This window comes from Antechinus flavipes, chromosome 4, assembly GCF_016432865.1.
Source record: "Antechinus flavipes isolate AdamAnt ecotype Samford, QLD, Australia chromosome 4, AdamAnt_v2, whole genome shotgun sequence".
Taxonomy (NCBI): Eukaryota; Metazoa; Chordata; class Mammalia; order Dasyuromorphia; family Dasyuridae; genus Antechinus; species Antechinus flavipes.
Genome location: NC_067401.1, coordinates 139,218,444 through 139,242,248, shown reverse-complemented (window position 1 = coordinate 139,242,248; position 23,805 = coordinate 139,218,444). Strand labels below are relative to the sequence as shown.

Here is a 23,805-nt window from a genome sequence, read left to right as displayed (position 1 = left end):
GAGGAGTGGCTCAGGGCCATGCTGAGAGGGAGGAGAGGACAGGGCTGAGGACAGAAAACTCTTGGGTAGCACTGGGATTTCATAGTTAATGGGACATGTCTATCTTCATTATGAGTTTAGCAGAGTAAAAACCTAGACAATGATGAGTCTAGTGACTTAAAGAATAATTAAGTAAAATTAAATCCAGACCATTGGACTAAACAGTGTTTTTTCCAGGCTATTATCATGATGATGGAGAAAATGTTATAGGTGGTAGCAAGAAGACCTAAATTCAAATCCTGCCTTAAAGACTTAATTTAGTTTTGTAATCCTAGACAAGTCAGTTGTCCTCCCTAAACCTCAATTTCTTCATCTGTAAAATGGGGTTAACAATGAGCACTTATTGCAAGGGTCACTGGGAGGTTCAAATAAGGTAATGAATGTGAAAAGTGATGTAAGAATAGGGGAAAGTATGGCATCTGTGTTCTCCATGACATAGGAAACTCCCTTTCCTCTATGGTGGTCAACACTTAGAGACTTAAAAAGTTATTAGGGCAGACATGGCGTCCCCTAACAACATTGAAGCCCATGGTACTCCCAAGTGAGTATAGGCAAATCAGATTAAAATGTAATTATTCTGGCAGTTAGGAGGGGGAGTAGATAGAATGCTGTCCCAGGAGGACCTGAGTTCATATTCAATCTCAGACACTTTTTTGTGACCGGGGCAAGTCATTTAGCCTATTGATTTCAAAAAAGAGAAAGGAAGAAATCGTTCAGTCATATTCTACTTTTTATGACCTCATTTTGGATTTCCTTGGTAAAGATACTGAAATGGTTTTCTATTTTCTTCTCATTTGATAGATGAGGAAACTGAGGCAAACAGAGTTAAGTGATTTCCTCAGGGTCACACAGCTAGTAAGTTCCTGAGGCCTTTGAACTCAGGAAGACTCATCTTCCTGATTTCAAGCCTGGGGCTCTATCCACTACCACTCAATTGCCTATTAAAATGTAATTAGGAAACATTTAACAAAGATAATAAAAAAATACAATCGAATATGGATAGTATTAATATGTAGTTTTCCAACTCAATATGTTGATCATAGGGATCTCATGTAAGATTTAATAGTCCCATTGCTATTTGTTTGACATCACTGGTCTAGAGAACTGAGAACAACTATACTCACTGCATTACCATGTAGTTTTCAAAATGGGAGTTAGTATTATACCATGGGAATCATCTGTCTCACTACCCAAATGCTGCAATGTTCTTGGAAAGATTCAGGAATAAGGGAAAGTCTACTTTCTCTGATAAGAGGTGACTCCATAGATAGAGTGCCAGACTTGGAGTCATGAAGATTCTTCTTCCTGAGTTTAAATTCAGTCTCAGATACTTACTAGCTGTGTGACCCTGGGCAAGTCACTTCCCCCAGTTTGCCTCAGTTTCCTCATCTGCCAAATGATCTAAACAAGGAAATGGCAAACCACCGCAAAGAAAAACCCATTCCACAGGCTCATGAAGAATCAGACACAACTGAACAACAAATATTCTGATCCATACAATGACAATCCCCATAATGAAAATCACCAATCCCTAAAATCAGAGATCAACAGGTTTCTCACTCCATAAAGTCTGAAGAAGTATGTCTTACTATCTCTTCCTGGCATGAGGGCAAGTAATGGGGAAGGAGACAGTTGGGAAAATCCTATCTTGTTGAGTTAATAGGTTCTCCAGCCTTCCTGTGTACCATTTGTATACTGCTAGTCTGTCAGGAAGGGAAGTGATGCACTGTTGTTTGCAGCTGATTGCCTGTTTTGTCATCCCTACATGTGTGAAGGGACTTTTCATGTGTTAGGGAATTTGGTGCTTTACCAATCAAGATGTGTTGTGGAAGAAGAAGATAGTGAATTGTTGTGCTAGGCCCAAATCAATGAGTGTATGTATTGTTTTATGACTGAGTTCTCGGTGTGTTTGTTCCATAGTGTTTTCAAGCTTAGAAAACACTTTTTATGTGTCGTTCCACTTGGTCCTTACAACAACAACCCTGTGCGATTATTGTTATTTCCATTTTACAGATGGTGAAGCAGAGATAGACATAGTTTAAGTGGTGTACTCTGTGTCACACGGCTAATTAATAATGTCTGACACAAGATTTGAACCCAGACTTTCCTAACTCCAAGTCCAGCATACAAACTCCTGAGCTACCTCGCATATACAGTATTATTATCTATTTATTTAGGGAGGCAAATGATTTACCCAGGGTCACATGGCTAGTACATTCCTGAGGCTGAATTTGAACTCAGGTCTTTCTAACTTTGTCCCCTGTCACATAGCTGCTCTGAGTATATTACTTATTAAAGCTGGGAGAAGTCTTAGAAACCAGCTGGGTCTAAACTCTTGATTTTATAGATGGGGAAATTGAGAGACAAAGAGGAGAAATGATCTTCAAAGTCACACAATGAATTAATGACAGAATTAGCAATAAAATCTAGGTCTCCTGCTTCTCCCAGTCTAATGTTCTTTCTGTTATATCCTGCTTCCCCTGCTGGGCTGTGTTATTAATGCAAAGCACTCGTTGTAAATTTTCTGTGTGCGAAGGCTTCCTCTTCTTTTCCCATCCAGAGAAGGGATGTACTACTCCTTTAAAAGGAAAGAAAGAGAAAAGGAGCCAAGATCTGAAGTGAGGGGGGAAAAATGCCACCTGGGTAAGAGTATCTTTGCCAGAGAATAGAGACAGTCCATCCGTGATCTGCTCTTCTGTTTGGCGAAGACTCTTCTCTGCTTTCCCCATCATACCCATGGTATCTACTTATGTTCTGTGCTCTTGGCTCAATATTTTGGCAAAAAGGAGAAACTGAGGCAGGGTATCATTAGCACAGAATCTCAGGAAGATGCTGAAGGTGCCTATGACTCTTGAGCTTGGCATATTTAGAGCCTTTAGCCTAGGGATATGCTGGTATATGTTTAACAAATGACTCACAAAAATAAAAGGGCAGGACACGATCTGCATTTAATTTGCATTATTAACATTTTCTCCATCACTTTCTTAAGTCTAGACAATCAACAAAATAAGCCAAACTCTGATTTATAGCATCTGCCAATTGATAAAGTGTAAATGCCTACATTAAAAATTTAACAATAGACTCGCAGAGGAAATAGGATCTAGTTCCAGCACACCCCTGCCTCCATTTCTTTTTATACCCTACTGCCCCCACCTCTGGCTATAACTTTGCAACCTTAGCCCTATTTTGGGCTCAGATCTGGTTTGGGGATCCTTCATTCATGATGGTTTTGGGATGCAAGAATAGGCATGTGTGTGCCAAGCTCTCGAGACAAATGTAATCTGGTTCACTTCGAGTAAGCAAACAGATGCTATACAGCACATTTGGGGGTGAGGGAGGAAGAGCACAAGAGAGAAAACAAACAATGATGGGATGTTGAATTCTGAGAGTTAAACCTCTATAGACTTAGTGGACTTTCCATAGATTCATTCATTCACTAGTTTCATTCTATAAGTATATGTTAAATTCCAACTATGTACAAGGCAGATGCAACTAAATGGCTCAGTAGATAGAGCATCTGGACTTGAAATCAGGAAGATTCCTGATTCCTGTTCATGAATTCAAATCTGGCCTCAGATACTTATTAGTTATGTAACCCTAGACAAGTCACCTATCCCTGATTTTCTCGGTTTCTTCATCTATAAAATGAGTTGGAGAAGGAAATGGCAAACCACTTGAGTATCTGCCAAAAAAAGGCCAAATGGTGTCACAGGGAGTTCCACATACTGAAACATGACTTAACAACAAGAACTCATGTTAAGCAAGATTCAAAGTGCTCGTAACAGAAAAACAAAAATAATGTTTTCCCTCAAAAAATTTACATTAGATCCCCATGGGCATACTTAAGATTTTCACAATCTTCCATAGACCCTTTTCAATATATATTATTGTAGCATCTTTCTTCTGGAGGATCTTTCACACTTACAAATATCCTGTTTTAATGGGAAAAAACCCAAGTTTGAAGTAAAAAGATGATTTCAAGTTTTGTCTCTGTTATTTAGCAGCCCTAGACCTTGAACAAATCAATTCACCTATCAGGTGATCTGTCATTTTCTTCATCTGTAAAATGGGAATAACCCTTGCACTATCGTCAAGAATTCTACAGACTTGCTGTGCAAATGAAACCCATTCCTGTCCTATTGAACTTTTCTATGTCTCCATGATTTTTGAGAGAGCCATGTGCTCCTCCCCTTAGATTCTAATTTATATGCTTATCTTCATTGGGATAGGAACTGGACTGTGATTTTCTTGGCATAGGGAACTCCAGAGTGAGGGAACTCATCCTCACAACGCAGGTTGGCAGTTTCTTTGCAGTTTATACTCTTAAAGAGTTATCTACAGGGATGAGAAATTAAGTGACTTGTCCCGGTTTACACAACTGATATGAGCTAGGTATGTGATTTGAACCCAGTCTTCTATCCACTATGACAAATAAACCCCTCCTCTATGGGGAGCATGGTAGAGTGGGAAAAAATATTGGATTCAAGCTCTCTTAAGGAAAAAGAACTGACATATTCTCCTGAGGTCTTGGTTTGCTCCTCTGTAAAATGAAAGGCTGAGTTAGGAGGTCCTTAAATGCCTTTATAATCCTAGAAATAGACACGGCTACAAACCTCATAACCCCACCCCACCCTCATCCCTTTATAAAGAGAATTGGGGTTAGAAATAGGCGAGGTCGATAGTCACAGAGGGGATGGGGGTGGAGAGAGGAAACACGAAGAATCTTTTTGAAAATGCGTTATTATAAACACACTTGTATTTTAATGGCAGAAAATTCTGCCTGGTCGTCAGGTATTTATTTGGTGATCCCCGAAGTCACCTGCGTACCAATGAACGCCCAGGGGGCGCTATTTTCAAACTTTGCTGGGGGCGAACGAACCCCCTTTTCCCGACTCAGACCCTTCCAGGCAGAGTTCCATAAATCGCCCACCCTCCTACTAATTCCATAGACCCTTTTATACTCTCGTAGCTTAAGATCTCATAGGTCCCTATAGATTTTATCAAAGACTAAAATAGTCTTTGATCCCAAAGGAAAATACCAGCACTGGCCTCCGTCCTATCTCCGTTCAAACGTTGCAATGACAGCCCCCAACCCATCCCAGAAATAGCTGCATCTGCGCTGTCCAGAGCCTTGGGCCAGGGATCACCAGAGCCCAAGCCCCGTACACCTCCTCCTCCTTCTTATCTTCCTCCTCCTCCTCTTCCTCCTCCCCCTCCTCCTTGGCTGCCCCAGTCGACTCCTCCTCTGACTCCCTCCCTCCCTCCCGCTCTTTGTCTCTCCCGCGCCCGCCTTCCTTGCCCCCCCTCCCCTCCCTGCATCGCCACCTCCCCTTGGGGACCCCGGAGGGCTACGCTGACGCGACGATTCCGCGATCTATTGCAGGGCAGGGGAGACTGGGGCAGCTGAGCTGGGGGAGGGGGCGGGACACACACACACACACACACACACACACACACACACACACACTCTCACACTCACACACACATACATGCACAGAGCATCCTCCTGTCAGGTCTCGGGGCTCCGCCTGTTCCCTCCAAACCTCTCTCTCTCTCTCTCTCTTTCTCTCTCTCTCTCTCACTCTCTCTCCCTCCTTCCTTCCTCCCTCTTTCCTTCCTCCCTCCCTCTTCAGCTTCATCCCTCCTCTTCTTTTTCCCCATCCCCCACGTTCCCATCCCCCCTTGCCCCCATCCCCCATCACTCATCCCTGCTCTGGGACCATCCCCAGTCCGGCCTTCTTAGATGGAGCCGGGTGAGTCGGCTCGGAGCTGCCTGCTCCCGGGGTGACGGGGCCAGAGAGGCCACAGCGGGGAACCCCCTCCCCTTTTCTCCACACCCCCCTCTCGCGTCCCCGCCCCGCGGACCATGGATCCAGAAGCCCCCTCGGTTTTAGGAAGCTGAAGATGACAGATGCTGGAGGTGAGGAGGGCGGGCGCGGGGGCGGGGCGGGGGCTCGAGGGAACAGGGGCTGGTCCATGCCCTCTCCCCCTCCCTCTTTTAGGGGGAAACCTCCTAGGCTTTTTCTATCAGACAACCCACAGCGGGGATATCAGCTGCGGGATCCGCTTGTTTTTCATATATAGGATTCAGAGTGTGGCTGGGCGGGCGGAGCAGAACAAGAGTGGGGAGGTGGATTGGAAGGGCCTTTATTTTCCCCATTGGAGAGGAGCTCTGAGGGGGCTTGGGGGAAGCTTGGGTGATGCTAACAGGAGGGGGTGGGGAGAGAAGGATTTGTGTCGCTAATCCCATCCCTTCCAGCCCCAGAGAAATTAATAAAAAGCTGGAAAGGGAGGGTAGCAGGAGGAAAGACAGAAGCATTAACTCCTTCATGTCCTGAATAAATTTCGATTTATGAGATGGGGAGAAACTTCATTCATCCAGGTTGGATTGACTTGAATAGAGCGATCTATGGAGAGGGGTCTTGTATGATCCTTCCTCCACCCAAAACACTCCTGGACCGATTTGGAGAGAAAAATTTACTTCTCTTCACGTCCCCAAGCCTGTTTATTCAATGAAAAGCAGTCCGTTCGCTATCCCTGAGTCAATGGATAGCGAAGAGTCCAATACTAGATAAAGCAAACGCTAGAGTTGGCTCTCCCTCCTGCCAGTTCTTCAGCAATAGCAACCTTCGCCCGCAAACTGGCTCTTCCTGCTTGGAACCTCCAAGGCAGAGGTCGTATACCCCATACCTCTCCCCTCCCTTGCTCCGGGCTCCACCCCCTGCTCCTCCCAGTTCTTCCCTCTCATTCTTTAACGGATACAGTCTCCCCTTTTCTCTCTCTTCTGTGTCTACGCCCCACTTCTTATTTCCTCTCATCTCATTCACTCCTTATCTTAATCTCTCCTTCCGTCTTTCCCTCCTATCTCTCTCTCACGACACTCCCCTCGTTCCTTAAGCTGTCTGTCCTCACTTTATATGGATCCTTTCTATCTAATACTTATCAGTCTAAGGCTGGCTCTCCCTCCATTCCCTTATTCTTTCTCTGGCTCCTATTCTTTTTTTGCTTCCAATTTCCTTTTATTTCTCCCCCAGCCTATCTTCTTTTTCACCTTTCTTTACTTTTCCTATTTTCTTCCCACCTTTCTGTTTCTTTTTCCTCCTGCTTTTAGGGAACTGGAATCTCAAGTTCTTGGCTTACTCCTTGACTAAAGAGAGATAAATTCTGCGTTCTGGTTGGAATGGGGTGGGGCCATTTGAGCTTCTCATATCTTCCCATAGGCCAGTGAATCAAACCACATGGAAAGGGTTCTAGAGGGACTCAGTCCTTTTCCACTCAGGGAAGTTTGATTCTGGGTTTGAGAAGGGAGAAAATAAGGGGAGCTGGGATCTTCAATTCTGTAGGAATTAGTTGAGGAAGATAATTTGAGGAGCTTCCTCAAGGAGCCATCAGTGGGACAATGTTGAGGGAGAGGCCTTAAAGGGTCTTCTCAGAGAGACAGTACTGTGTGGTAAGGACCTGAAGCTTAAAGTTAAAATATCTGAACTCATTTTGCTTTGAAACTTCCTCAATGTGTGACCTTGAGAACATTTCTTTGGTCCTTTCCATTTTAGAATGGTTTAGCAAGCAAAGCATTGAATTTGCTCAGAATACTAGGGTTCAAATCCTGCTTCTGACTCTTGGCAACTGTGCAATCATGGGAAAATTACTGAACTCTGAGCCTATTTCTTCATCTGTAAAATTAGAATAAAGATACTTGCATTCTTTCAATTATAGAAGTTCTATAATTCTTCAGCACTAAAGAAATATGGACTATGCTCCATCATCATTTTTCCACAGGGAAATTAATGGAATGGCCTGGGACTGGGAAGAAGAATCCCTTTGGGAGTAGTAGAAGAATAGTGGGAGTTATTGGGGGTGAGGAGAGCAAGAAGTTATACACTGCATTCAGGCTGGAGGGATTGTGCCTCAGTCAGGCTTCTAGGGTCTTCTCCTAACCTTCTGTCTTCAAGAAAGCTGTCACTGCAGATTTTCTTCCTTAGGGATGGCTATTTTAAGAGATGGAAAAGGGGCACCACCTCATACTTAAGACTTGGAAGATAATCAAAAGTTGACATAGTTCCTATCTTCCTGGATTTCAAAATTTGACCTGGAATAGAGGTGGAGTTGAGAGTGGTGAGGGTTAGGATTACAAATGTATGATCAAGGAAAATAGACCCAGTTCCCAATGTATGTGGGAAAGAATTAGTCTGAGAGGATGTTAGGATGTTGGTGAAGAGAGAGGGAGGGAGGAAGGGTGATCTTGGAAGACTTTCTGGGAAGCTTTCAGTGAAGGAGAGGCCAGTTCTGTATGTGTCAGAGGAGTTGGTTTCATATTCTGGCAGAAGTTCAAGCCAGAAGGAAGAGATATGGAGCATAGGAAATCAGCTTTGTGGAGACAAAATAGTACCCAACATAAAAAAAAAAAAAAAAAGCCTCAGGGAAAGAGTAGCCTCTTCCTCTCTATTTCATAGACAATGTGGGGCACCTTGATTTCATGCCTGGAACACCATACATGTGATAAGAATTCCACTTCCTGAGAGGATAAAAAAGTAATAATATGGGCTCTGCATTCCATGATATCAAAATATTATTAGACCAATAAAGTCTGTGGAGAGAATGAGTGGTTCCTTTGAGAGACTGTCTTCCCTCCAGATCTGTAAGGTGGAGGCTTAAAGTAATTGACTCATTCTCTCTCCCTCTCACCAGGATGAAGGACAATAATAATTTCACTTCTGGGGTAGCTAGAAAAAGCAGATCAATAAACTGAATGATTGGAGTAAGGAGTCAGGAAAAGAGAATTGGTGGAGAGTTCTGCTGCCTCTCCCATTCTTAACCATTATAATTAAGTATCCTTCCCTCTGTCCTGGCCTACTGGCCCTAGAAGTGTCCTACCCTCTCCTTAAAGCCAGGAGCCCCCTCTCCAGGAGAATGTGGGAGGATTCTAGATGATGAGAGAAAAAGAGAGACACAGAGAGAGATGGAGATATTGGAACCAGAGAGAGCAACATGTTAGAATCTGTTTCTAGTGGGAAAAGGAGAATGTTTTTACCCATCAACTCAGTCAGTTGAAAACTTACTGGTTTCACCCAGTCACTGAGACTTTCTTTCCTTTCTCCTGAGTATCACTCTAGTTGTCTGAAGCTCAGTTTTATCATTTGTATGATGGCTATAATAATCCTTGATTTCTACTTCAGAACCTGGAGAGTACATGTTTAGCTTGAAGGGAAATACTCAAGTCCAATCCCTGCTTTGTGGACACATGTTGTAAGGAAAATGTTTTGTCGATTGTAAAACAAATGTTGAATGTTGTGAGCAAAGTGTTTGGTTGAGTCTTATGTACAAATGGGAGCTATTATTACTCGCAGTTCTTTGAGCTAACTTCTTAGTCATAACAGCTAAGCTATGTCTAGGGTTTTCCCAAGGTTCCTCATTTCTTCCCTCACTTCATTGCCCTGATTTGCCTGACTTATTTTTTTGCCTCTGGCCCCACTGTACATCCTTCACTATCACCAGGGATATTGCCAACTTTCCCATCTTAGTCATTTTTCCTACTATTACTGAAATCTCTTTTCCAGGAATCCTTCTTAGATTCCTAGAGAAGAGGATATTTCATAGATTAGTGCTTAAAGCAGTTAGAGATCAAAATTCTCTCATTTTACAAATGAGGAAACCACGGCCACATAGATAGCAAGGGGAAGAGTCAAGAACTGAAACTAGATCTTTTACCTCCACATCCAGTGAAAAATTTTTCTCTCCCTGATAAATGTATTGTGTGCCCATTCTTAGTCTTGGTGCGATATTCTTGTTATTATGTTCTTTGGCCTCTCTGATTCTATTTATATCTGAAAATATTTTCAGTCAGACATTGAGTTTATGTGATTTTTTTTTTTTTTTTTTTTTTTTTTTTTTGCTGTACCACATAGAAAGAGATGGTTCTATGTAGTGGGGAAGAGAATGTAGAGAGGAAGGAAGACAGATTGCAAAGAAGGATAGAAGAAACCCAATTCCATAAACATTTATTTAGTGCCTATTGTGTGGCTATTGTGTGCACAACACTGTGTTAAGATCTTAGCAACAGATAGAAAGAGAGAGGGAGAGAAGGAAGGAGGGGGAGAGAGGGAGAGAGAGAGAGAGAAGAAAGAAAGGAAAGAATAAAGAAGAAAAAGAAAAGGAAGGAGAAAGAGAGAAAAAAGAAGGAAGGAAAGAAAAGGAGAGAGGAGGAAGAAGGAAGAAAGGAAGGGAGGGAAGAAAGGAGGAAGGGAGGAATGAAGAAGGAAAGAAAAGGCAGTGCAGAGGGAGAGAGGTAGGAAGGAAAGGAAAGAAGGAAGGAGGGAGGACAGGAGGAAGGCGTAAGGGAGGGAAAGAAGGAAAGAGGAGAAAAGAAGGAAAAGAAAGAAGAGAAGGAAGGAAAGAGGGGAGGAGGGAAGGAAAGAGGGGAGGAGGAAAGGAAAAGAAGAAGAAAGAAAAGAGGGAAGAAAGAAAAACAGGAAGGAAAGAATATGCAAGCTAACCAGAATTCTAATCTCAGTTTGGCCACTGATTTACTGAGTGTCCTTGAGCAAATAATTTCTTCTCTCAGAGCTTTAAGTTCCTGATCAGTAAAACACAAGGGTTGGATTATACAGCCTAGAAGATCCTTTCTTCTCTGGCATTTTGTATTCTTTGATAAAAGATTTAGAAACAGTTTGATGACACAATAGGTAGAAGGCTAGGGTTCAAATCCAACCTTAGATATTCATTAGCCTCAGTTTCCCTCTATGTAGAATGAGGGTGACAATGATATTCACTTAATAAGGTGATTATATCAAATGAGGAAATATCAGATAATGCTTTGCAGACCTTACAGTGCTATAGACATATTAGCTATTATGATGGGTAGAAAGAAGAAGTCAAGGATACTTAATGGGATTATTGGGTATTGACACTCCTTTGCCTCACTGCACATACCAATCTCTCTCTCTCTCTCTTCTCACACAGTACCATTCTCTTTCAAGTGTGATCATAAATTCTCCAAAAAGAAATCCATGAGGTTTCATACAGTGGAAAAAAGCCCCATCAAACTCATGAGGACCCATTCAAACTAAATGACATATGTGAAGTCACAGGGCAAATCTGAACCTGACTTCCTGAGTTTTAAGTCTGAGGTTCTTACTCCCTTTCTGAAGCTGGTTCCCTTCTGCTCTGAGCTGGGACATGAATCTAGACTTCCTCATTTCAAAAGGGCTGGGGGGAGTCAGAGCTCCAGGTGGGTGATAAGGGGAAGTGAGAAGGACCAATAGGCCTAGGATTGGGTGGACATGGAACATCTCAACCTTGGCTTCTCTTTCTCCAACACCTCCCCTCCAGCTCTCCTGCATCATGGCTTCCTCAAAGCTCCAAGACACCGAGGAGGTTTTTGGTAAGTGCTCTTGTACTCATCTCTCCATATTCCCATAATCTTAGGGCTGGCCTCTGGCTAATCCCACTTTTCCCTGCCCTTTTAGAGGATTACAGGGTTAATCTGTAGACAGCATAATCAAGGGTTCTGAACCCTATGGCTATCCGTTTTTCCTCCACACTTTATCAGATATATGCCTCCTTTCTTATACACAGAGCTTCCCTGTTATAGTTTCACCCACATATGACATACAGCCTCCTTGGTCCAAATAGAAGTGTATCATCAAATGATGTCTACCCATACATGAGCACTCACTCCCCCACTTCCCACTATATTTATTGTCTAGAGATGGGGACAAATGATGGGGAAATCCCCACAGGGCAACACTTCCAGCATGCACTAGAGGCAGCAATTGATGTTCCCACACTGGACTCAGAAGCTCAAAGGAAAAAAGGCAAAGATGGGAGGTAGGAGAGGAGAGAGGCAGAGATTGCTGAGAGCAGGCTCTTGGGACCTAGGTTTCTCCTGCATGAATCATGGATGAATTAAAATCAGAATTTCAGAGCTGGAAGGTACTTCCAAGACCATCATATCCACCTGGTACTTGAAGAGGAATAAGTCTGTTGCCTGGACATTGAAAAAGATCTGGAGGGCTAAAAACAGAGACATGCTTTTACATAGGCACACATATATGTGCCCAGGATTTGTTTTATGTATATATGTACACATTTTTGCTTGTTCCCAGATACACAGTTATGTTTGAGTTTATCCACCAGAATCCCTTCCACAGATTTCTCAATAGTCACCTCTCTTCCCCTATGGGATTTCTTTCTCTCTTGCTTCTTTTTTCTCAGCTCTAGTACTTAGTATTTTTGTGACTTTGTATAACTCATTTCTGCTCTCTGAGCTTTTGTTTCCTTCTCTGTAAACTGAAGGACTTGGACTAGATGATTTCCAAGGTCCTTTCCTATTCTCAATAACAGAGTCTCTGATTTCTCTCACTCCCTCCCAATGTCTCCCCATCTCCACATATCTAGGAAATCCTCTCCTGATCCTTCCTTCCTCCTTTCTTTCTTCCCCTTCTTCCTTCCCTCCTTCCTTCCTTGTTCCTTTTCTCCTTTCTTCTTTCATTCCTTCCTTCCCTCTTTTCTCATTCATTTTTTCTGAAAAACCAAACACCTGGAACTGCTGCTCCTTTACCCAGAGAAAAGCCCAGGAAAGGCGTCCTTGGCTGCCTATGATTTCTGGTGGAATGGAAGTGTATAGTAGTCATCTCTCTATTTTCCTCCATCTTTGTCTTCTTCCTATCTCTCAGTCTCTGTAGTTTTAATTCTCAGGTTTTCTCTGCTTTGGTGTCTCTCTGTCAGGCCCTGCCAAGTCCCTCTTTTCCAACCCCCAATTTCTCTGCTTCCACCTCTTCATTACCACTATTCTTTGACTTACTAAGGTAGCTGAGTCTAACCCTTTTCTCTTACCCCCCCCTCCCCATTAAATATTTATGAGTTTACACTGCTTGGGGCTGCCTTTCTCTAAAAAGCTGTTGCTTTAACTACTTTTTCAGAAAGAGAACAACTACACAGCAGAGGAACTGTACCCACTTATTGGGTTATGGGCTCTCTATAATGTCTCTTTCCCTTTCTGGATATATCAAGATAAAAGAGGCCATTCTCTGCCTTATTTCTTACCTAGCTTTAATCATTTACTGAGTGTTGCCTCAGTTAACAGTCTTAATTCAAAAAGGCCAAGGTCTCCCACTGCATCCAGGGCCATTTCCAATCGACCTGATCTATAACTTGCCACTGAACCCAGATGGCTCCTGGGGACAAAGTGAAGCTAGTGACTTTACACAAGCCCTCCCTCACTTAAATCCAACTCACTTACATGTCATGACATCAATAACAAAAGACAAATAACAAGGATTGGAAGTGGGGGGAAGAGCAGTCACAGCAGTGCTTAAAGACTCACTACTCTTAGCCCAATGCTAATTGGAACTTTCCTCTCTTGGGGTTAGGGTTAGAACTCTGGATCAGGAGCCAAGAAGAACTAGACCTGAATCTCCCTTGCACATTTCATTATTCTGCATATGAATTTCCCTTTGATGAGATTGGATTAGGTGATTTTTCAGGTCCCTTCTAGCTAAAGCCCTGTTCTTTCTAGTTGTGTTACTCTGCACAGCTCATTTCAATTTTCAGCATTAGAATCCTCATCTGTAAAAATGAGGATAATGATAACTGTCATAACTACTTCTAGTTGATTATGGTTTTGTAAAGCATAATGCCCTATAGCTGGTATTGTTATTATCTATTTAGTAAGTAATTTAGTAGCTATTTAATTTTTCTCATCTTTTTATAAGAAGATATTACTTATTACTATCACTATAATATTCTATTAAAAATAACAATAAAAACATAATAAAAAAAGTAGTAATAATAATAATAACAAACAGGAGCAGTTTTGCTAGGCTACACAACTCCCTGCTAGCTCCAAGAGGCACTGGGGATTCAGAAAGAGTCAAAGAGAAAGGAGCTAATAGCTTTAAGATGACAGACTTAGGGCTGGGGGGGAGGGAGTTGTTCAAAGAATCAGAGATTTGGTACTGGAAAGGACATCTTGGGTCATGGAATCCATTAGGGAACTTCGAACCCAGTTCTTCCTGACTCCAAGCCTTGGATGCTATCCACTAAGCTCCCCTGAGATGAAAATCTGAGTCCTGAGAATAATCTGAATGTGTACACTACCTGTGTTCACATAGGCTTAGATAGAAAGGTGTATACAACTCAGTGTGCTCACATGTCCGATACAGTGCTTACTCCTCTAGTGTATAGGTGAGCAGGTGCTAGTCTCTGGGGAAAGGGCTCTGTGAATGAATGGAGTCAACAGAAATGGTATAAATACTCTACTACAGACTGAGGCGAAGATGTAGGAGACAGGAAGAGAAATGCCAGGTTATTTGCCAAGTCCATGGGGTTATAAGCAAAAGACTTTATACAAGTTCATCTATAAAGGTAAAAGTTTCCCCCCAAAATTTTTTTTGGGGAAGGAAAAATCCCTTTCCACAATATCTGAGGGAATGGTATAAGAGTAGCAGTCAAGGCAGGGGGGGCTCAATCTACAGTCAACAGAATGCAGGTAACAGAGCTTCCTGGGTATAGAAGTGACTGCCTCCATTTATTTCTGGCTGTCCATTTAAGTGGTACCATCCTTACTGATAATAATTCTGCTCTGATTGTCTTGGTCTTCATCTCTCAATGACTTTTTTGTCACTTCATGTCTGTTATATTCATGTCTCTGGCCTTGATACTCCAATGTCTGTCTTACTCTGTCTATGACACAGACCTGGACTCAGTGATCCCAGAGACAGTCAGACTGGACAGCAGCCTCCATAAGGCCCGGGCCCAGTTGCTGGCCAAGGGCAAGCGTCACCGGCCATCTCGTTCTCGGCTACGGGACAGTGCCAGCTCAGCTGAAGAGGGCGATGGTCCAGAAGGGCCAGGGGTCAAGGTCAGAGCTGCTTTCTCCCCTCCACACACAAATATGTTAAAATACAACAAATACGTATTAATACATATGCATTCCTTGATTAGGATACAAGCTATAGGAACTGTTTCATTTTGGTCTGTGTATCACTAGTGCCTAGCCAAGTGTTTGGCATGGTAGGTACTTTAAAAATACCTGCATGCAGACCATACAGGGAATTGGAGAGGATACAAAATTTAGATAAGACACAGTCCTTACCTTCAAAGAGCTTACAGTATAAGCCATCCACACAGAGAACTATATTACATGTAAGTGTACTCAAGTTACAAAGCAAAGTGAAATCAGAATAAGTCTTGTCCAAGATGATCAGGGAAGCCTTCTTGGAGGAGGTGGCATTTGGACTTTAAGAGACAAGTAGGTTAATTTATATTAAATTGTTTGCCTACTTGAGGGGAGGGAGGAGGAGGAAGAGAGAGAATTTGGAATTTAAAATTTTTTAAAATTAAAAATTATTTTTACACATAAATTGGAAAAAATAAAACACATACATATTTTAAAAGTGATAGGTAGGAAAAGAAAAGACAGGTAAGAATTCAACCTTGAACTCTAAAGAATGGGTAGAGCAGACAGCAAAGAATGCTGCAAAGGATCACACGGATAATAGCAATAGAACTGGAAAGGACCTCATTTTACAGATGAAGAAACTGAGGCCCACAGTGATTATGGGAATTGCTAAGATCAAACAAGTAATAAACAGCAAAGAGGTCTGAATCTTTATCCTCTATCATCAGAGCTAGTATTGTTTCCACTGTAGGATAGGTTATGAATCCTGGATTCAAATCCTACCTCTGGCATAGTATTATCCAGGGGACTGTGTGCAAGGGACTTTAATCCCTTCCTAAGAGCCTTTCTAAAACTACAAGTTAGTGATGAATTGGGGATCTGCAGGAATTTTCCCATGCTGATGAAATCATAGATCCAGACCAAGAACAAAATAAAACAAAAACCAACCAAAATTAGCTAAAGAGAAAGAAAAGGGCTTGCCAGGAAATGACAATGTGAAGAAAGGTTTTGGAGATTGAATTCAGGGAACACATTCAGGGGAAGAAGTTGGAGGAAAGATGTAGTACTGGAGGAGAGCATGGCCAACTCATGAATAATTGTGGAGGATCTTAAGAACAGAGGAGGTCTACCTTTTCTCCATAGGTTGTAACAAGACATATATAGCCCCGGGACCCCAGTGTCAAGCCTCTCAACCTATTAACTAATGCCTCCTTACCCTGCACAGGGGGTACTTTGGGGATCGAACCCCATAGCTTTGAGCCTGGAAGTGAAGGTCCCCTATAGGTCCTTCTCCACTTCCAGGGAGCAAAGGGAGGGATTAATTATCCCAATCCCTTGGTTTCTAGCCTATGGGTTGTAAATGGACCCAGACTATAGGGTTCCCAGCCCTTTTTTCTGCTTCCCGCCACCATCCCACCCAAGGACCCAGGAGTCCTAGGCTCCCAGCTAATCACTCCGGGACTGGCAGGTGACGGATGGCTGTGGGAGCCCCCTCCACCGACTGCGCTCGCCGCTTCACTCCGGCCCGGGGTCTCCCCCCGGGGGGCCCTTCACCTTGGAGCCCCCAGGGTTGCGGCGGAGCTTGGACGAAGACGAACCGCCGCCCTCACCCCGTACCCGCTACCGGCCCTTACACAATGCGGCCTCCCACGAGGCTCTCGCTGCTGCCTCCTCGTCCCCCCCACGCTCCGCGCCCAGCTCTGACAGCTCCCCCAGCTTTGTGCGACGACACCACCGTGCTGAGCCGCACAGCGAAGGTGAGAACTTAACTAGCATCAGGTGAAAAAATGGAATATGGATGAGAGGCAGGGCTGGGTGGGAACACTTCTACTTGTCCCACAGCGGAACCTACTGGCCACATCCCGGTACTGCAAGCCAAAGGATAATTCCTCCCCTCAGGTTCCTTTCCTTGTTCGCCCCTCTGCCCTCATCAGTTCCTTCGGCTATGGCTAGGACTACAGCATAAGGAACTTCCTTTCTGCCCATAGGCAATTCCTAGCTAACATCAAGACTGAAATGGAATAATATAGAGGATATATCGTGGCAGACCTGTGCTGGCCAGTGTTTAACAAATGGCTGCAGGACACAAATTTAATCTGCATTAAAAACATTTTCTCCCAAACTTTAAGTCTATGTAATCAAAGCAATAAATCAAACAATGATTTGTAACATTTAATGATTTCAGAGTCTTAAATACTTACAATGAATTTAGCGATGGACTCTCCAGAACCTGTTCAATTGATTCCAGCACACTCTCAAGTAGTGGGAAAGGACAGTAAAGAAAGTTCATCCATCCATTTGTCTTTCATTCAAACATTAAGAACCAACTACATACAGAGATACTGATGAAAGCACATTGGATTTGGGGCTAGAAGAATTTTGTTCTGTTACTTACTAGTTATGTGTCTTTAGGAAATCACTCTCCGAGTCTCAATTTTTAAATTTATAAAACAAATGAAATAAATGGTCTCTAAGAACCCTTCCTATGGTAAAGTAGAAAATGAAAATACATGAAAAGTGGTTCTGCTCCCAATGAATCTTGCAATGAATGAGAGGGTGGAATAGGACTTAAACTTTGGAGGTGTGCAAATTCTCCTGAATTCTTTTTCTCTAATCTCCAAAGATGATAGCCGAGATGCCAGCCCCTCTGAACCTGCTAGTCCCACTACTGGCCTGGACAAGAAGACTCGGAGAAAATTTTTGGATCTGGGGTGAGTAAGAGAGTTTCCCAGGTAGATTATAAAGAGAATTCGGGGATGCAAATTTCTGAGAGTTCAATGCAGAAATGTGTGTCTTTCTCATTCCCAGTTCCAAGATACCCAGGTACTTTGGCCAAAAGCACATCATCTACAGTTTCTTTGGTTCTTCTCACAGGGTTACCCTGCGCAGGGCATCAACAGGCAAGAGCAGGAAGGAGAAAGGAAGCAACCGACTGTCTATGGGCAGCAGGTAACCCAATACCCAATTGGGATCACTACCTACCAGTGGCCTGGTACCACAAAATTCATGCCTTTTACATCAATCTAGAACTCTCTTCTGGTGCCCTCTGACTGGCATTGTTTCTCTACAGGGAGTCGGTTGAAGGCTCTGGTCGAACAGGTGGCTCCCCATTTCTGCCCTTCTCCTGGTTCACAGACAGCAGTAAAGGTTCTGCTTCTTCTGGGAGCACTGCTTCCCCGGCCTGTTCCCCCAAGCATGAAGGCTTCAGTCCCAAGAAGTCAGCTTCTCAGGTTAGCATGGCTGTCCCTGAGACTCCTGATGCCATTAGGAGTTTTCTTTATACTTAAAGATCCCCATCCCCTCCCACCTTCTAAGTTTCTAAACTCTTCACTTGGTTCTCCTTTTTGTAACCTAGTTTGTACCCCAGTTTTTACAGACAGGATCCAATGGCTATCTCTTCCAAATCACAATTTTAGGCTCATGTTGCCTCCAACCAGAATTGCCTTTGGGAAATCTATTTTGGTGAATAGAGTTCACCTATAATTCATATCTAACTCTCCATAATATCTATTCAAGTATTCAAGATAATAATGCATATTTCTAGTATAGGACAGCTTCTATTTCATTCCACAGAAAATACATGGAGGAAAAAACCTTATAATGGACTCAGAGTATTTCATAAACAATCATCAATACAATTCTTTTCATTCACAATGAATGCTACCTCCTCTACAATTCAATATAGACCCCTAGACTTATAGCATTTTCCCATTCAAGAAATCTCACATTCCTGTAGATCCTACTTTCATTTCAAAGACCCATATAGACTTAAAGTAAAACTTTAAGGCTTGGGCTCTTCCAAGGACAAATACTTAGCTTTACAAAGAAGGTAATTCCTCTAACCTTCTGGGGATCTTACTTTTGTCCTAACTATGGCATGAGCCTGAGGGTTTGGATTTCTCATTTCTCTCAAACTCCAAGAAAATGCATTTGGAATTGCATTCCAAGAGAAAACTTCCTCTTTGCATATGCATTTTACAAATAATTGAGCTATTTAATAGCAGAAGGCAAATTCAATGTCATTTCTTTTCTTACATCATGACTTAGTCCCATGCTGCAATTCTCAGCTACAGAGTTAGTTAGATCCTTCTTCTAGGTCTCCTTCTCTAAACAGTTGACTCCCTGAACTCAAATTTGAGTTTCTGGGCAATACAATCTCATGTGATGGCACTGTTCAGGGTCTCCCCTTCTTTCTAGAAGATCTGATTTTAGGATTTTCTGCTCTTTCCAATAGGCTCTTAAAGCTCAGGAGCTCTCTTTTTCTTTGATAGAAGACTAATTTCACCTCAACTTCAAAATCTTCCTTTCTCTATCCAGGAAGGCTGGGTTTCAGCAACTTTCTTTATGGATAACATAATTATCCTCCACAACAGCCACTTTGGGCTGAGATGTTATCCTTCCACCTCTGCAAAGCTGGGGCCAACAATTTGTTTCCAAGAGCTTTTCTCACGGGAAAGAACATAATGTAATTTCTATGTGCCTTCATCCAAAGGTGGGGATTGGGGGGTATAGCAGTATGATAGAATGGAGAGAGCACCAGCTCTGGAGACAGAGCACCTGGATTCAAATCCACTGTCTGACATTTCTTAACTTGAGAAAGGCATACGATCTTCCAGGCCTTCCATTTTCCCATCTTTACAATGAAAAGAATTAGAGTAGATGCTTTTTGAGATCCTTTCAAGAACTAGATCAATGATGCTATGAATTCCCTACCCCTAACACTCAGCAGAAGTCTGATCTTAGCTCTGCTAACCATTCTAATGTGCTTAGTTTTCAGGAAGGTTCTCTTTTATAAGTCAGTACAAAACCACTGAGAAGAGCTAGTGGATAGAGCAGCTGTCCTGGAGCCAGGAAAACCTGAGTTCAAATCCAGTCTCAGACATGATTAGCTGTGTGATCCTGGGCAAGTTTGCCTGTTTCCTTCTCTGTTAAATAAACTAGAGAAGAAAATGGCAAATTACTCCAGTATCTTTGTTAAGAAAACCCCAAATAGATATGAAGAGTCAGACATGACGGAAATGACAGAATAACATTCTGTGAAAAATCTAAGTCAACGAGTTGATTACCATTGTATCTGCACTGAATGAAGAATGTCTCAAACAAGTATACCAATCCTCTTTACAGAGATATGCAACTAAAATCCTAAACAAATAAATACATAAGGGATCTCTAAAGCTCAATCCCTGTATGTGAGCCTAATTCTATTCCCCCCTATTCCAAGAAGCCTTACTCCCTCACTGTCCCAATCCACAGTATTCTCTTCTTGACTATCCTACAGCATTCCATGGTCATTTATAATATCTTTCCACATCAAATGAGACAATTTACATTAGATATTTTGTAAACCTTAAAAGAAAGGATTTAAACCAGAGGTTTCATTTGTATGGGGAACTCTTGCTGTCATCTTTATTTTTAACTTATGGTCTCAGAAAACTTCAGAGCACTGAAAGATTGAACAAATTGTCCAGGGTCATGAGTTGAGACTTGAACCTATATCTTTTTGCCCACTATAACATGTTGACTCTGACCTTAAAGATTCTACAAATGTCAGCTGCTATTAGCACAGCAGCATTACTAGTATTATATCTCCCTCAAACAGACTATAAGCTCTTAGAAAATGGAGACCAGGTCTTATATGTCCATCCCCATTCTTTCTTGTACTTATTTTCAGTCCTCTTTCCCTCCCCTCCCCCCAAAAAATCTTCAGTCCAGTATTTTCAGACCCAGAAGGAATTAAGTCTTCTGGAGGCAGATAGGAGTTAAGCAGGGATACCTGCAGACACCAATGTGAGCTCCTTCTCTGAACATTTCCCCTTCAGGAATCCACCCTGAGTGATGATGACTCCACACCTCCCAGCAGCAGCCCTAAGATACTAAGCAGTTCCCGACCAGACCCCAAGTGTTCCTACCCTTACCACACACTATCCCAGTCCTCTGATGAGGTGAGTGCTAGTCATGGGTCCAGGTGTTGGTGGAGGAAGAAGGTATGGGAGCCCCCATTCTGGATGGTACCTGGGACCTGTCCATGGTGCTGAATACAGATTCCAAACCTGGGAGGCATAGGGCAGAAGAGTATTGCCCCACCCCCACCCCCATGAGTCTCTGGTGCAAAATTAGAATGGATGAAAAGGCCATGGTAGAATTATCTTCCTTTTGTCCTTCTCTTTCTCTTTCCCCACCATTCAGTTTCTGGATGAGCCCCTTCCAACTGCCAACCACTGGACTAGTCAACAAGTGGGCCAGTGGCTAGAGAGTCTCAATTTGGATCAGTACACTGCTGAGTTTGCAGCTAGACAAGTGGATGGACAGCAGCTGCTACAACTGGATGGGGGGAAATTGAAGGTTTGAGAGAGGAGATACCCCTGAGTGGGTGGGCCTGGTGGAGCATCAAGACCTGTAGTCTCAGCTAAATTCCTGGATTGACAGACCTCCACTGGAAGTCCTTAGTCTGACCTTAAATTCTGGTCTCTTCTCATTCCACTTGCACTTTTCCCTTTGGGGAAAGGAAAGCATTCCAAGGCCCACTTTTGTACTAAGGAGTCTCTGAAGTCTGGGGACTTATTGGGCTAAGGAGAGTATTCCCACTTCTTGATCTTGAGGAGGAAAAATTATATCCTAGGCAGAGATCTGTCTTGACCTTTAGTTAAGGTTCTTCCTCTGAGTCTGTAATCCAGAAAGTACTGGATATCTCTGGCATGACCTTCCATTGTCAGCATGGAGATGGGGGGAAGTGGTGAGTGGGGGGGAAAGTGGCATATATTGATCTAGGACTTCTGTCCAATGATTTTTTTTAACTTGTGCTTTAACATTTCTCCCCAGTGGCATAGGAAGGTCAGTACAGATGCTTCTATTCCCTAGCATGGGGATGATTGAAAAAACATTAAATTCTGCTGTTGGCAGGTGGGCCAGAAAATTCTGAGGAGAGGTGATAGGATTTGTAGGTAGAGTGTATATGTGGGGAAAGATATTATATACAAGTCCTTTCCTTTCCTCTCTCTGAATCTCTGTACCTAGAATGGTGATCTCTCACCAAGACCCCCATGGGCAGAAAGGGAATTAAGCTGCACCAAGGTGGGCACAGGTTAGACTTCAGAAAACACTTAGTGATGTGGATTGAGATAAGTTGAAGGCATTTTCTTATCCCCTCTTAAAAGAATTAGACCAGTGGCCAACTCCCCAAATAAGGGGGTGGCTAACATCTTTGCTGCCCCTCAAATGCACATTCTTCCTGAATTTCCTAGAGCTTGGGGCTCAGCAACTCCCATGACCGGGCACTGGTGAAACGGAAACTGAAAGAGTTGGTGGCAGCAGCTGAGAAGGAGAGAAAGGCTCAGGAGAAGGCTGAACGGCATCGGGAAAAACAGAAGCGAAAAGAGGCTGAAGCTCGAAAAACCTAGAGGCTCTCAGGCTAGGAGCACAGACCATGCATGACTCCCTGCCTGCTGGGGCAGGGGACCCCTCACACTCTACTTCTTCCAATCCAGAGGGAGGGAGGAAGAACCACAGGACCTCTGGAAGAAAGGGGGCATGAAGGAGGGAAAGCTTGGACCAGCCCCAAAGTCCCACACCCTTAGGGGCACACATTCCCCATCCACACCCCTCTCAGTACCCCTGTCTAAACCCCAGGAGAGGACCTCACTGACTAAAAGGGGGTTCCCCTGGGGAGGAAACAGAAGAATAAATCCTATTTCAAAGATGTTTGGTATTAAGTTGAGGATAGGAACATCTCCAAAGTCTCCAGACTCTAAGAGGTTAAGAATAACCCAGTAAGAAGGACTAAGGGTTAAACTGGTACCCCAATTTACAAGCATATTGTTGAGGAATAAGTAGATGGACAGCATATTGTTGAAGAATAGCATATTACTCTTGTTTCTGACAGGGTTACTCTTGCAAGGGAACTTGAAGGAAAATTTGCTAAGATTGACCTTTGAATGACTTTTGCATCCATGAAGAAGGCTGTACTCCTCCAGAAAGGGAAGATATAGATAGAAGTAAGAAAGAACAAAGATAGACACCAACCCAGAATAAGAGAGAGAAAATTTGAGGACTCTTCTTTAAGAGACCCTAAAATGTTTTTGAGAGGGGAAGAAATATGTTCTTTCCCATTTTCTGGCAGCTGAGTTAAGAAGGGTAACTGTATTTTTGTCAGTCCTCTCTTTGATGCCCTTGGTCTTTGGCTTCCAGCTGAGCTCTGATCTGATTTAGGACTCAAAACCCATCTCTTGGTTTTTCCTCTTAGGGATAATGATGACGAGGAGAGGACACCTGGGCACATTCTGAGGACAGGACAGCTTTAGATGCTTCCCTAACCATTCTGATACTTTGTTAGCCAAGGGAGAGCACTAAGTAGGGAAGGGCTGCCTTTCCCATTCGAGTGCAATGATAGAATTTAGAAGTTATCTTCTTCCACCCCTCCCACCTCCACTTTAGGTGAACTGTCCAGCCCCAAATTGTCCCTTTTTGTATTTCAAATTCTTTTTCTCTCCTGTCCCCATGAAAGTATCCTCGGAGTCTCTCTACCCACAAAGCCTGGTGTCTCAAAGTCCAAAGCTTTCCATATTCCCCATTGACCGTAAATGTCTGAGGACTCTTGGCAAAGTTGTGGTACAGGACCCAACCCCACTTTAGAGCCTAAAGAGTGAATGTGTATATGCGGGGGAGGGGCAGGGAGGAGGGCAGGGGGGAGTGCTGCTGGATCATACCTCATACTCCACAGGTTTCTCCTTCTGAGAGGAAGAGTAAAATCATAGAACATTAGAGCTGGAAGTGGACCCTGCCAGAGAGGAGCCAGCAGAGGGCAGCAAAGTGTCCTCAGGGCTAGGCAGGGGCCAGTCCTGCCCTCAGGGTTAGTAGAAGGTAGGGTAGGG

At 43.2% G+C, this 23,805-nt stretch overlaps 1 protein-coding gene across 2 annotated transcripts; it reads left to right on the top strand.

Moving 5' to 3' along the window:
• The first annotated feature begins 5,602 nt into the window (after positions 1-5,602).
• SAMD14 (sterile alpha motif domain containing 14) lies at positions 5,603-22,634 on the top strand. Of its 2 annotated transcripts, XM_051994791.1 has the most exons (10): positions 5,603-5,959; positions 11,368-11,419; positions 14,733-14,899; positions 16,407-16,695; positions 17,562-17,649; positions 17,813-17,887; positions 18,009-18,168; positions 20,758-20,880; positions 21,125-21,280; positions 22,180-22,634. In XM_051994791.1, exons 1-10 carry the CDS (start codon positions 5,951-5,953, stop codon positions 22,333-22,335), a joined length of 1,275 nt encoding a protein of 424 aa, XP_051850751.1. In that variant the 5' UTR covers positions 5,603-5,950; the 3' UTR covers positions 22,336-22,634. The 2 variants fall into 2 exon arrangements, with proteins under 2 accessions (XP_051850751.1, XP_051850752.1); XM_051994792.1 differs by lacking the exon at positions 11,368-11,419.
• The last annotated feature ends 1,171 nt before the right edge of the window (positions 22,635-23,805 follow it).

Bases quoted from the DNA above. Each gene is read 5' to 3' on its own strand.
- SAMD14 (XM_051994791.1), top strand. The intron at 11,420-14,732 runs GTAAGTGCTCTT...TCTATGACACAG, and splicing joins AGACACCGAGGAGGTTTTTG to ACCTGGACTCAGTGATCCCA. The intron at 17,650-17,812 runs GTGAGTAAGAGA...TTCTTCTCACAG, and splicing joins AGAAAATTTTTGGATCTGGG to GGTTACCCTGCGCAGGGCAT.